This window comes from Molothrus aeneus, chromosome 22 (assembly GCF_037042795.1).
Source record: "Molothrus aeneus isolate 106 chromosome 22, BPBGC_Maene_1.0, whole genome shotgun sequence".
NCBI lineage: Eukaryota > Metazoa > Chordata > Aves > Passeriformes > Icteridae > Molothrus > Molothrus aeneus.
In genome coordinates, this window is record NC_089667.1 from 2045143 (window position 1) to 2057396 (window position 12254).

General features: G+C 61.4%; 2 protein-coding genes across 4 annotated transcripts; both read right to left on the reverse strand.

Moving 5' to 3' along the window:
- Positions 1 to 86: 86 nt before the first annotated feature.
- On the reverse strand, positions 87 to 5464 carry VSIG10L2 (V-set and immunoglobulin domain containing 10 like 2). Its single transcript, XM_066564592.1, has 12 exons — positions 5386 to 5464; positions 4957 to 5310; positions 3905 to 4189; positions 3122 to 3397; positions 2710 to 2985; positions 2168 to 2428; positions 1788 to 2081; positions 1414 to 1716; positions 1094 to 1216; positions 979 to 1003; positions 723 to 895; positions 87 to 160 (listed from the first exon to the last, which is right to left on the reverse strand). The coding sequence occupies exons 1-12, from the start codon at positions 5462 to 5464 to the stop codon at positions 87 to 89; spliced, it is 2523 nt and encodes an 840-aa protein (XP_066420689.1).
- An 895-nt stretch (positions 5465 to 6359) lies between these two features.
- On the reverse strand, positions 6360 to 12167 carry DDX25 (DEAD-box helicase 25). Of its 3 annotated transcripts, none has more exons than XR_010784926.1 (10): positions 11400 to 12040; positions 11224 to 11316; positions 11034 to 11136; positions 10317 to 10431; positions 9787 to 9964; positions 8900 to 9137; positions 8517 to 8679; positions 8220 to 8408; positions 7220 to 7485; positions 6360 to 6849 (listed from the first exon to the last, which is right to left on the reverse strand). XR_010784926.1 is itself a non-coding variant. In XM_066564598.1 (10 exons), exons 2-10 carry the CDS (start codon positions 11510 to 11512, stop codon positions 6785 to 6787), a joined length of 1257 nt encoding a protein of 418 aa, XP_066420695.1. In that variant the 5' UTR covers positions 11513 to 11535; positions 12101 to 12167; the 3' UTR covers positions 6360 to 6784. The 3 variants fall into 3 exon arrangements, 2 of the variants coding, with proteins under 2 accessions (XP_066420695.1, XP_066420694.1); XM_066564598.1 differs by lacking the exon at positions 7220 to 7485 and adding an exon at positions 12101 to 12167 and having other exon boundaries at positions 11400 to 11535; XM_066564597.1 differs by lacking the exon at positions 7220 to 7485.
- Positions 12168 to 12254: the final 87 nt, after the last annotated feature.

Below are 12254 nucleotides of genomic sequence, written 5' to 3' on the forward strand. Positions count from 1 at the left end.
CCAGCCCGACACGCACAGGTGGGTGCTGCCGTCCCGTGGTGCAGGAGAGAGCAGGAGAGGGAAATGAGGAGCAAAACCCCGAGTGGTCACGGTGTCGCTGTCACGGTGATGGTGACATTAACGGGGTCATCGGTGCTGCCCGGTGCTGCCGAGAGCGGCTCTGCAAGGGGTGGAGGAGCCACGGGTGGGTGCTGGGTCAGCGGGGTGGATGGGTGCTGGGTCAGCGGGGCAGTGGGTGCTGGGTCAGTGGGGCAGTGGGTGCTGGGTCAGCGGGGCAGTGGGTGCTGGCTCAGTGGGGCAGTGGGTGCTGGGGCAGTGGGGCAGTGGGTGCTGGGTCAGCAGGGCAGTGGGTGCTGGGTCAGCGGGGCAGTGGGTGCTGGGTCAGTGGGGCAGTGGGTGCTGGGTCAGCAGGGCAGTGGGTGCTGGCTCAGCAGGGCAGTGGGTGCTGGCTCAGTGGGGCAGTGGGTGCTGGCTCAGCAGGGCAGTGGGTGCTGGCTCAGTGGGGCAGTGGGTGCTGGCTCAGCGGGGCAGTGGGTGCTGGCTCAGTGGGGCAGTGGGTGCTGGGTCAGCGGGGCAGTGGGTGCTGGCTCAGTGGGGCAGTGGGTGCTGGGTCAGTGGGGCAGTGGGTGCTGGCTCAGCAGGGCAGGTGGGTGCTGGCTCAGCAGGGCAGGTGGGTGCTGGCTCAGCAGGGCAGGTGGCTCTGCCCTCGGCCCACCCCGTACCTGCTGCAGTGCCAGGGGCACACGGGTCTCCCGGTGCTGGTGCTGCCTCGGCACCCGCTGCCGTGCCGGGGGCACAGGAATCTCCCTGGGCTGGCCCTGCTTCCTCCTCGCCGCCTGCGGCTGCCTCAGTATCCTCCGCTGTGCCCACGGGCTCCTGCTCGCCGGGCCCGGCCCTGCGGGGACACGGGGGCTCTCTCGGGCGGGGCTCGCTGGTGCACGGGCACGGGAGGTGGCACAGAGGGCTTTGGGCACTCACGTGCGGAACAGAAGGTCGTGCAGCCCTGGGGAGGGAGACGGGTGTGAGGTGAGGGGGTCGGGGGGCGGGGGTGGGGCTGTGGCCCCCGAGGCGCCCCCGCGGCCCCGGCACTCACGCGGGAGGGTGTCCCTGTGGCGGGCGATGCAGTGCACGGCCAGCAGCGATGCTGCGGTGGCCACCAGCATCCCTGCCACCGCCGCCCCCGTCACCGCCGGGTAGGCCTCGAAGGGAGGCTCGGCTGGAAGAGAGCAGAGGGAACATGGCAGGCAGCAGGGACGGGCAGAGCCCAGAAAGGCCCGGCAAGGTGCGAGCCTGTGCCTGAAACCTGCTGACGGCTGCTCACACTCGGCTCCTCAGCTCCACCGGGATGGAAACGCTGCCCTGCTCCACTCAACCCTCGCTCTGCCCCCACGGAGCGGCCCCTGCCCGCTTCACCTGGCGTCTGCACCTCGGAGGGGTGCCCGGCCGTGCGGTGGTTGACGGCCAGGACGCGGAAAGCATAGAGCACCGCGGGGTCCAGCCCCCCCAGGCGCCGGTCGCGGGAGTGCGGCTCGATGTCGCCGGCGGCCGTTTCCCAGGGGCTGGGGGTCTCCCGGAGGGGCTTCTTGGTTCGGCGCCGCTGCACCACGAAGCCGGTGAGGTTGCCGGCGCCCTGCGTCCGCCACTCCAGCCGCACCTCGGTGCGCGCCCGCGTGTACCGCAGCTTACTGATGGTGACATTGGGCGGGGCTGGGTACCCTGCGGCGAGATAGCACCCGGCAGGAGGGGCTTGATACCCCCAGCCCACCCTTGCCCTTCCCAGGACTCACGGTCCACGCGGAGGCGGACGGGGAGGCTGGCGGTGCCCACGGCATTGGTGGCGGTGCAGCGGTAGATCCCACTGTCCCCCGGCCACTCGGCATCCCGCACCGTGAGGTTGACCCACTCTTCTCCCTGCTCCAGCTGGTACTTGGCCAGCCCCGGTGTCACCTCCCGCTCCTTTGGGTCGTACCAAGCCACTGTGGCACCGAGACTGGCGCTGCTGCCGCGTTGCCGGCACGCCAGCTGCGCCTCGCCGCCCTCCAGCACCGCCACTTCGCTCTCCGCCTGCAGCTCGGGGACCTCTACTCGGCGACAAGGGGGGACACTATCGGCCGGGAGGTGCCACCGCTCCGTGGCACGGTGGCACGGTGGGGACGGGTCGGCTTACCCAGCCGCAGGCGGCACTCGGCGGCAGCGGCCCGCAGCGGGTGCGCGGCCTCGCAGACGAACTCGCGGCCGCCCAGGCTGCCGTCGGTGCTCAGCACCAGCACGGCCGTGGAGGGCGCGGGGTCGCCCAGGGTCCGGCCCGCGCTGTCCCGCCAGCGCAGGGTGACGAGCGGCGTGCCCCCCTCCCAGCGGCACCGCAGCATCACGAACTCGTCACCCTTGGTGGCCGCCGCCGCGCAGCTGGGGCTGCCGGACGGGACCCCTGTGGGACGGAGCGGTGTCGGAGCGGGGGCACTGCCACGCTGTGCCAAAGCACTCCAAAAAGGAGACACGCCCACCCCAGGGTGAGGGGGGTTCGGCAATCCCGGCCGTGCCACAGCGTCCCCGTTTTGGAGCAAGCTGGAGGTGCTGAAGGTCCCAGGAAAGGCAGCAGCACCCTGGAGTGCCCATCTATGGTTTGGCCACGGGGGTCATTGCAGCTCTGCTGTGACACCAGGGGGTCACAAAGGGGGCTGGGGGGCAGATGGGCCCCTTGTCACTCACACAGGGTGGTCCCACATGCAGCCCCCAGTGGCAGGGCGGGGTGGGAGGCCAGGCAGGAGAAGGAGCTGCCGTTCCTGGTGGCTGGCCCTGACTGGATCCTGGTGGCCATGGAAAAGCTGGTCCCCATCAACCCCTCTTCCTCCTCCTCCTCCTCCTGGGGGCCCACCCAGCGCAGCCGGGCCAGGGGGAAGCCCCCCAGCCAGCGACACCGCAGGGCCACATCCCGCTGATCATCGGAGGCCAGGGCGGAGCAGCTGGGGCTGCCGGCTGGTGGATCTGCAGGAGACCATCGGCACTGGGGGAGAGCGTGGGCTCCCCCCAGCCCCACCCTCCCTCCCACATCCTCACCAGGGAGCTGCGCTGGTCCGTCTCACCCTGTGGGGACCCAGGGCCCCCCCGCGGGGTTACTCACAGTAGACAGTGAGGACGATGGTGGCCTGGGTGCGGGTCTGCAGGTGGCTGTTCTCGGCCAGGCAGGTGTAAGTGCCCGCCTGGGCACGGGCGATGGCAGTGATCACGTAGGTCTGGCCGACGTGCACCTGGGAGCCGTTGTGCAGCCAGACATAGCGGCTGGGGGGGTTGGAGGGAGCCAGGCAGCTCAGCACCACATCCTCCCGCTCGCCCGCCGAGAAGCCCCCCTGTTCTGGGGAGAAGGGCTCCACACGGATGGCCGGCTCATCGGGGCCATCTGCGGGGACACGGGGCCCTTTAGGCAGGGACAACCCCACAGGGGGGGACACAGGCCTCCCTGGGCTTCCTCCCACTGGTGGGAAGCAGGGCAGCAAAGCCTCCTTAGAAAGGGTGCACCATGAGGGCTGTGAGCACACCAAGACACACAGTGGCCACAGATGCACCATGGTGGCAGCACACACGGTGGCCATGGTGACTAGAGAGGCATTATGCCAGTGGGGTGTATGATGGCCATGAATACATTGAAGCAACAACAAGCCATACCGTGGTGGCCATAGAGACATAGTGGTAGCCACAGAGGCATCACGGTGGCAGGATACATGATGTCCATGGATGTTCCATGATAGCTATGGACATACCATGGTGGCAGGGTGCTCAGTGGCCATGGATGAACCACGGAGCATTGTGGTGGCCACAGACATGCCATGGATGGCACCAGCCCTGAAGATGCCCCCCAGCTGGTGGCTGAGGGCCCCCCGAGGTGGGTGGCACCCAGGGCACTCACAGACGATGTCCAGGTAGACGGGGTCGCTGCTGCGGTTGTTGACCTCGTTGCTCGCGGTGCAGATGTACCAGCCCGTGTGGCTGCGGTTGGCAGGTGTCAGCTGCAGCTCTGCCCTGGAGCCCCCCAGCCCCACAGGGGTCACTGAGGGACCCCCCCGGGGCTCCTGGTGCTGCCAGGAGAAGCTCAGCGGCTCCGTCCCCTCCCGCACGGTGCACGTCAGGGCCACCGCCGCCCCCTCCGCTGCCGCCGCTGCCGTCGGCCGCACGAAGGGCTTGGACACGGGCACTGGGGGCAGCGAGTGTGAGCAGCCCCACAGACAGCAGAACACCCGGGGCCCACCCGTGCCCCCCACCCAGACAGACTGTTTGGCCAGTGAAGTGCCATAGCAGCCAGTGGAATGGCCAGTGAGGACACCTGCAGGTTAGTGAGGGGCGCCCTGGCTGTGGGCATGGGTACTGGCTGGGGGAGCTACTGGGACCAGTTTGGGGTGGTGGGATGCTTGGGTAGCCAGGGCAAGGAAATGAGGGTGGCTTAGTGGGCTGCTGTGTTGGCTCGTAGGGGGCTATACCAGGAGGCAAAGGAGGTTTGCTGGCTGATGGTGTCCTGTGCTGGCTAGTGGAGCACTGGGTTGACTGGTGAGTGCTATGTTGGCTTGTGTTGAGCTGCCTTGGCTGATGGGATGCTATATTGGCTAGTGGTGTGTTATGCTGGCTATAAGGATGTTTTGCTGGGTAGTGGCAGACTACGTTGGCAAGTAGGGTACTCCAGTAACTAGTGGGGCGCCTGGTTGGTGAATGGGGTGCTACAGTTGTTAGTGAACCACCATGTTGGCTAGTGGGACTCTGCATTGGCTAGTGGGCACTTTGCTGGCTTGCACTACGCTTTATGGACTTGTGGAGCTCTTTGTTGGCTAGGGGGGTGTTTTGTTGGCCAGTGAATGGCTCTGTTGGCTACTGGGCAAGAGGCTGGGCTTGACCACAATCTAGGAGAGTGTGATGCTGGCTACTGCTGGCCAGCAGGTCCCCCCAGGTTGGCCACAACCAGGGACTTACCCAGGACACGGAGGAGGACGGCAGCATAGCCCACACGGAGCCGGCCCCGCTCTGGGAAGAGCCCCTGGCAGAGGAAGCGGCCCTGGGCGGCCACGCGCAGCTCCCGCAGCTCCAGTGTCCCGTTGCGCAGCGTCACCCGGCCCAGCATCCCCGTGCCGGGGGCCATGGCCACCTCCCTGCCCGAGCCCACGGCCACGGCCCGCGGGAGCCCCTCTCCCTGTGGCGTGAAGCTCCAGAAGACCACGGCCGGCGGGGCTGCGGCCGCGGGCCCACAGCTCAGCTCCACGGCCCGGCCTCGCACGCCCGTCGCCCGCCATTCCTCGTAGGCCGCCTCGCCGGCCGCCAGCGGCTGCCCTGCCCGGGGCAGCGCCTCCGTCAGGCCTCTGCTCGCCCCCCACCCGGGAAATGCAGGGACAGGTCGGTGCTCACCCCCCACCAGCGCCGGCAGCAGCACCAGGATCCAGGGCCCCCTCCAAGGCGGCGGCGGCGGGGCCCGGCCACGCTCCATGGCGCCATATCCAGCACCCGCACGCCGAAGCAGGGCTGCGCTCTCCGGCACAACCTGCTCTCCGGTTACCCCCGGGTAATTAAGCCCAGCCCTGATTAACTGTTAATTATTTATCAACCTGCCAGCACAGGGAGAACCCGACGCCACTGCCGCCGGGGCCCCTGCAATCTCAGGGCTGAGGAATGGTGCACTTGCTGTGGGAATGGCAGCATCCTTGCATTCCCCCCACTTGAGAATTTAATCTGAGTGTTCTCTCCTCCACACACAGTATTTTTTTGGCTAAAGGAGGGGAAAATAAACTGCCACTCCCCTGTGGTCAAAGCTGGGGGGTTTGGAGCTGGGGAAGCCAGGCAAGGAGCAAGGTTTGATATTTCATCTCCCACTGTCTGCAACGCCCCAGACCATCAAACATTCATAGGGGCGGCTGTGCCGTAACGCAATGCCAAGGGGCTGGAGCAAGCCAGGGGGGACTTGGGGGTGCACATGGTGAGGGGGATCAGGGAACACACAGCAAAGCCTGGAAAACTACCTTCCATCTCCCATCTCCCTCACTGATCCTTTAATCAGAATTACCAAAATCACACTGTTAATACTAAATGTGTGTACTCTCCACAAGGAGGCTTGAAATGCCCCAAAGGGTTAAAGCTGGTGGCAAGGAACTGCAGAGCCAGGGCCAGGCACCCTCCTGCTACCACCAGGTCCTGCTTCCACCAGTGGCTGCACTTTTAACATGTTTTGGTCACTTTTTGTGACTGTTCAGGTCAGATTAGAAATCTGGATGAGGAGAGCAGTAGCCAACCCAATAAATGACACCATTGTCAACATTGACCTAATCGAACCTCCTGCAAGGGTTGATGTATTTCAGAGAATTTTGGTAAAGAGGGAGCCATCCTGGTGATTACAAACAATCTCATTTATTAAAGATTAACAAAGGCACAAACACAGCCCAGTCCCAGAGTCCAACTTCTGTCCTCACACTGCTGGGACCCCGAACATTTGGGTTTCAGACCCCTGGGGTCCAATCTCTCTCCCTCACTGATGGGATCCTGAACACTTGGATTTTGGAACCCCCGGGGGTCGGTCCAACCTCTCTCCTGCACTGCCGGGACCCCGAACACTTGGATTCTGCCCCGGGATCTGGGATGGCAGCAGTGGATTCCTGCTGCCACCTAGCGAGACAAGGTTCGCTCCAGCCTCTCCTCAGGCAACACAACAGAACTCAACAGCTTCAGGATACAAGAGAACCGGGAAGTCTTCCCCTGTAACTTTTCCTCCTGTTTAGAACTACAACTTGGATTTGGGAGAACGAATCCCTGCTCCTCACTCAGCTGCAAGCTTCTCCAGCTCGTCCATGTCGTACGGATCCAGCTGCTTGATTGTGGTCTCTGTAGGAAGGAAAGAGCAATTGTTGGGATGTGAGTGCAGAGCTCACTCCCCTAAGCACTGTCTGCACCACCTGAGTGCCCCATGCCAGCCGGGAAGCTCCTGGAGTGCTCACTGCAGCAGGGAAATCAGCTGGGAGAAGTGCAGGGGAAATGGGGTCAGCCGGGAAATCAGCTGGGACAAAGCAGGAGGGGAGCTGGATCAGAGCACCAGCAGCAGCCCCACAGCAGCAGCACAGAGCTCAGCCTCTGATGTGCCCCCACTCCCTGTTCCCACCTCCACAGCCACACAGGACAGGGAGGATCTGTACCCTCCAACTGCAACACCACAACATGGAAAGCACAAGTCAGATCGCTGGGGGTTCATCCTCACACTGGCTCCTTCTGCCCATGGCTGTGGTTGGGCTCATCCACATGCCAGCTGGTCCAGCTGCTCACTGCTTCTACTCCACAGCAGCAATCTCTACCAGAATGTGTGGCTGGTGTCTTCTCTGCCTGGTGTCTGCCTCAGGCTCACTCCAGGTTCCAAGGACAGGTGGGTATTTGAAGGAACCAAGAGGGCTGAGTGGCTCTGAGGCTGGAGATGTGGAAGGGACACGGTTTCCTGCCCATCAGAAGGCTTCTATAACCTTCTTTCCTCTAAAAATCACAGAGAAAACAGGCACTGGGATTCAAAAAACCATCAGTGCAGCCCTGGCATCTGGCAAATCCCATGAAAATCCTCTTGATGCTAGCAAGTGACAATCAATTTCCACTCAGGAAAGATTTCCACAGCTGCCACCTCCTCTCCCACAGCCAGGGCTGAGCTGAGCTGGGGCACCAGGTCCCCTGGGACAAGCACTTGCAAGGAAAGGCAGAAAAAATGCCTGAAAGAGGGGAAAAAAAGAAGGTGCTGAGGCATCCTGGGTACTGGTAACATCCCCTGCAAGTTGCACACAACCTCCAGGGCTGCTTCTTGGGAAATTCACCAGTTGGGGAGCAAAAATCACCCTAAAAGCTGTATCTGTCACCTGTTCCCAGTGAGATGGGTCCTGTGGAGAGGAGCAGCCTGACAAGGACTATTTGCCAACAGGAAATAATCCCTGGAAGTGTTGAAGGCCAAGCTGGATGGAGCTCTGAGCAACCTGGTCTAATGGAAGGTGTCCCTGCCAATGGGAAAGGGTGGGAACAAGATGGGCTTTAAGGTCCCTTCCAATTGAGGCCATTCTATGGTTCTGTGAGTGAATCCAAGGCCTGTAACAGCTCAAAGGAAAGCTAAACAAGGCAAAGTGTCTTCCTGTGTGTCCAGTGCATGCAGCTGTACAGAAATTTGCTGGAGGGGATCACAGTCCCAGCCCTGCCTCTGGGAGCAGTGGATCCATGTGGATACTCACGGAAATACTCCTCGATCTTGTGCACCAGGCGCACGGTCTCTCTCTGCACCACGCTGAAGGCGATGCCGCGGTGCCCGAAGCGCCCGGCCCTCCCAATGCGGTGCAGGTAGGTCTCAAAATCCGGCTCGCCGTCCTGATCCATGGGCAGCCCAAAGTTCACCACCGTGGTCACCTGCTGCACATCAATGCCTGCAACAGAGAGAGAGAGGATCCTCTTGGGCTACCTCGTCCCACAGGATCCGCTGCTCAAGCCCAGGTGGAAGAACAGCAGGCCTGGTGCGTTTTGGGCCAGGATACCTCTGGCACAGACGTTGGTGGCGATCAGGACCTTCTCCTTGCCCTCACGGAAGCGCTGGATGACGCTGGCCCGCTGCACCACCGTAAGCTCTGCTGTCAGGATGGCCACCTGGTGCCCATCCCGGCTCATCTTCCCCGACAGCCAGTCTGCCAGCCTGCGGGTCTGCACACACGGGGAGAGGCTGAGGCCAACAGCTCCCTCTCCAGAGTCCCCTGCCCCTTTTGAGGGAGCTCATGGCAGTTTTCAACACTCCCCTGGGGTCTGCTCCTTTGTTTTGGAGGTTTTGGGAGGTCCCCACTGTGCCCACACTGTAAAATGACCCATTCCTGCAATTCCCAATGGGAGAAGGGCAGTGCAGGGCTCTCCCAGGCAGGCCCCTTACCTGGCAGAAGATCATGACCTGACCGATGGTGAAGCTGCCATAGAGGTTGCAGAGGGCCTTGTACTGCTCATCTGAGCTCTGGCACACCATGAAGTACTGCCTGATGTTGCTCAGGGTGAGCTCCTCCTCCCGCAGCTTGATCACGATGGGGTCGGGGATGATCCGTTCGGCAAAGGCTCGCACGGGCTCCTTGTAAGTGGCTGAGAACAGCAGCACTTGGCAGCTCTTGGGAAGAGCCCTGGGGCAGGGAAAAAGCTCTGTCAGCCCTGGAGAGCAGCTGCTGCTGCCCGGGAGAAGGACAGAAACCCTAATTTAAACTGATTTTGTGTTGTCTTCAGTGAAAGGGAAGCGAAGATGTCTGACAACAAAGATGGAAAGAGACTTTTTACAAGAGTCTGTAGTGACAGGAAAAGGGCGGAATGGCTTCACACTGAAAGAAAACAGGTTTAGATGTTAGGAGGAAGTTCTTCCCTGTGAGGATGGTGAGGCCCTGGCATAGGTTGTCCAGAGTAGCTGTGGTTGCCCCATCCCTGGAAGTGTTGAAGGCCAAGCTGGATGGAGCTCTGAGCAACCTGGTCTAATGGAAGGTGTCCCTGCCAATGGGAAAGGGTGGGAACAAGATGGGCTTTAAGGTCCCTTGCAATTGAGGCCATTCTATGGTTCTGTGAGTGAATCCAAGGCCTGTAACAGCTCAAAGGAGAGCTAAACAAGGTGAAGTGTCTTCCTGTGTGTCCAGTGCACACAGCTGCACAGAAAGACAGACTTGTGGACAAGTCTCTTTGGCACCATGGGCACACTCTCACAGCCCTTTGGTGACAGATGCCTTTAAAGCTACAGGAGAGAAGGGAAAGCAGGGAATCAGGGCAGCAGCTCTCAGCAATGCTCACCTGTGGATGCGGATGCTCTGACAGGAGAGGCCCTGCGTGTCGATCATGATGTCAGCCTCATCCAGCACGAACAAGGAGATCTTTGTCAGGTCCAGGATGCGTTGTTTGAAGCACCAGTCCAGGGTGGTGCCTGGCGTTCCGATGATGATCTGCTCCTCCAGCACTGTGCCCTTCAGAACTGCAAGGGGGCAAAAGGCATTTGGCTGCCTCCAGGCATGGAGCTCTCTGCTGCTCTGTGTTTTCCCTTGGCTTGCTCAGACTCTGGCTGCTCAGTGATGCCTTCAAGGGGTCATCATGACACTTCCCTACAGCCTTGGGACATGGGAACCACCCCCATATGGGAAAAGGGAGTGTGCAAACAGCTAGTAGTGGTGGAACAGCCTCCTCATCAGGAGAGGGGGACAGACACGACGTTATTGCCCTTCATGGATGTCTGGGCAGTCCCTGGTAGCTCCAGGCTCTAAGAGAGGATCCCTGTGCTCCCTCCCTGTTTCTGCACAGTGCTGGGAGCTGTGCTGGGCCGGACTCACCTCGGTTTCCCCGGACAGCGTAGTTCACCTTGATGTCCGTGCAGAACTTCCCAATGGTGCGCACCACCTGCCCAATCTGCAGAGCCAGCTCGTAGGTGGGAGCCAGGCAGAGGCACTGGCAGGAGAGCAGAGGAAGGAGCTGTCAGGCCCAGGATGGGGCACACGGGGCAGAGGAGCTCAGGAGCATCCCACAGCACTGAGGCACAGGGGATGGGGCAGCACGGCATGGCTGGAGGCTCAGGAGCTGGGCTGTGCTCCCAGCTCCAGCCAAGGGGGCAGAAAGAAGCTGCTGCTGCTCATTTTGAGGAGGAAATGCATCTCAGAGGCGTGGTGCAGCTTGTTCCTGTGCCCTAGTTCAGTCACATTGACCATATGTACAAAAGGAGATCTTACATGGCTGGAAACTGCTGGCAAAGCTGGTTCTGCACCCAGAGAGGGCACTAGGAGTATCTGACCACCAGAAACCAGCAGTGTCTGCAGTTGCTCCTCAAACCTAAATTCCAGGGTAACTGAAGCCTGGATTGATCCACTCTGGCAATCCTGAGGTGGGCACTGTGCTTTTGGTCCTACCTGCCACTGGGCCCTGGTGGTTTATCATCCCACTCCAGTGGGTAAAGTCACACAGGAACTGGGACAAAGCCCAGAGCTCTGCCCCTGGCAGTGTCCTGGGCGCCTGGGCCAACCCCTTCTGCAGCAGCTCTCCCTGTCCTGCGTTACCTGCGGATATTTCTCGCTGGCACTGGCTCTGCTCAACATGGCCAAGACAAAAGCTGCTGTTTTCCCTGTCCCTGACTGGCTCTGGGCAATCAGATTTTGGGGCCTGCAAGGCAAAAGCAGCTTAGTGCAATGCAGGGGTCGGGTGCTGGGATGCTGTGAGGAGCCAGGGCTCAGCCATGTTCCTACTCACGGGTAAGCCAGCATGAGGGGCAGAGCCTGCTCCTGGATTTTGGATGGTCTGTTGAAGCCCATCATATAAACCCCCTGCAAGAGCTCCTTCTTCCTGTGGAAACAAAGCAGCAAGTGCCCATGTGAAGGAGGCTGGTGCGATGGAGAATGGTGGGGCTGAGGGCTGTGGCAACTCACAGGGGCAGCTCCTCAAAGGTCTTGATGGAAAAGAGTGGGGAGCTGGGGTCTCGCTGCAGGATCTCCACGTGCTGCTGGGACTCCACCAGGGACGTGTGGATCAACTTGTTCATCAGTGACAGCTCAGCCAGCGGCACTGGGAAAGGCAGCAATTCCATAAATAAAAACGGAATCACAGAATCATTAGGGTTGGCAGGGATCTCTGGAAATCATCCAGTCCAAAGTCCCTGCGCCAAGGCAGGGTCAACTGGAGCAGGTGACACAGGAATGTGTTCCTGTAGGTCTGGAATGTCTCTAAGGAGGGAGAATCCAGGACCTCCCTGGGCAGCCTGTCCCTGCGCTCTGCCGCTCTCCATGTCAAGAAGTTCTTCCTCATGCTGAGGTGGAACTTCTTGTGTTTTAGTTTACAACAAGGAGCTTGTAATGAGAATCCTCTTTTCCCTCCAGAGGATTTCTTATTCTGTGGGTTCATTAGAAACACTGCAGGCAACATCCATTATTCCAGACTTACTATCACCATACTCATAAATGACCATCTAAACACACTGCACTGAGCCCTTCCCTCCTCTTAATTAAACACTCTCTTGATTCAATTACGGCTAATTGCCGTGGGCCGCCCCTCCCTCGGGACCCCGCGGGGGTCGGTCCGCGCTCTGCGAGGCTCGGAGCGCGGCTGGCACCGCGCTCCCCTCCGGACCCACCTCTCTCCTCGTCCTCCGGCTCGGGCGGGAGCGCGAGCGGCGCGGCGGGCGCGGGGAGCAGGCCGAGCCCGCGGGCCGTGCCCCGGCCGGGCCGCTCGGGCCAGCGCAGCCCGGGGCAGCGGGAGCCAGAGCGGCGCGGAGCCGCCCCGTGCCA

Coding starts and splice junctions, on each gene's coding strand:
- VSIG10L2 (XM_066564592.1), bottom strand. CDS start 5,464: ATGGAGCGTGGCCGGGCCCCGCCGCCGCCGCCTTGGAGGGGGCCCTGG. Junction 5,311..5,385: donor GCTGCCGGCGCTGGTGGGGG/GTGAGCACCGAC, acceptor TGCCCCGGGCAG/GGCAGCCGCTGGCGGCCGGC. Junction 1,217..1,413: donor CTCCGAGGTGCAGACGCCAG/GTGAAGCGGGCA, acceptor GCTCTCTTCCAG/CCGAGCCTCCCTTCGAGGCC.
- DDX25 (XM_066564597.1), bottom strand. CDS start 11,557: ATGGAATTGCTGCCTTTCCCAGTGCCGCTGGCTGAGCTGTCACTGATG. Junction 11,137..11,223: donor CCCCTCATGCTGGCTTACCC/GTGAGTAGGAAC, acceptor TTTGCCTTGCAG/GCCCCAAAATCTGATTGCCC. Junction 8,409..8,516: donor CACCAACGTCTGTGCCAGAG/GTATCCTGGCCC, acceptor TCTCTGTTGCAG/GCATTGATGTGCAGCAGGTG.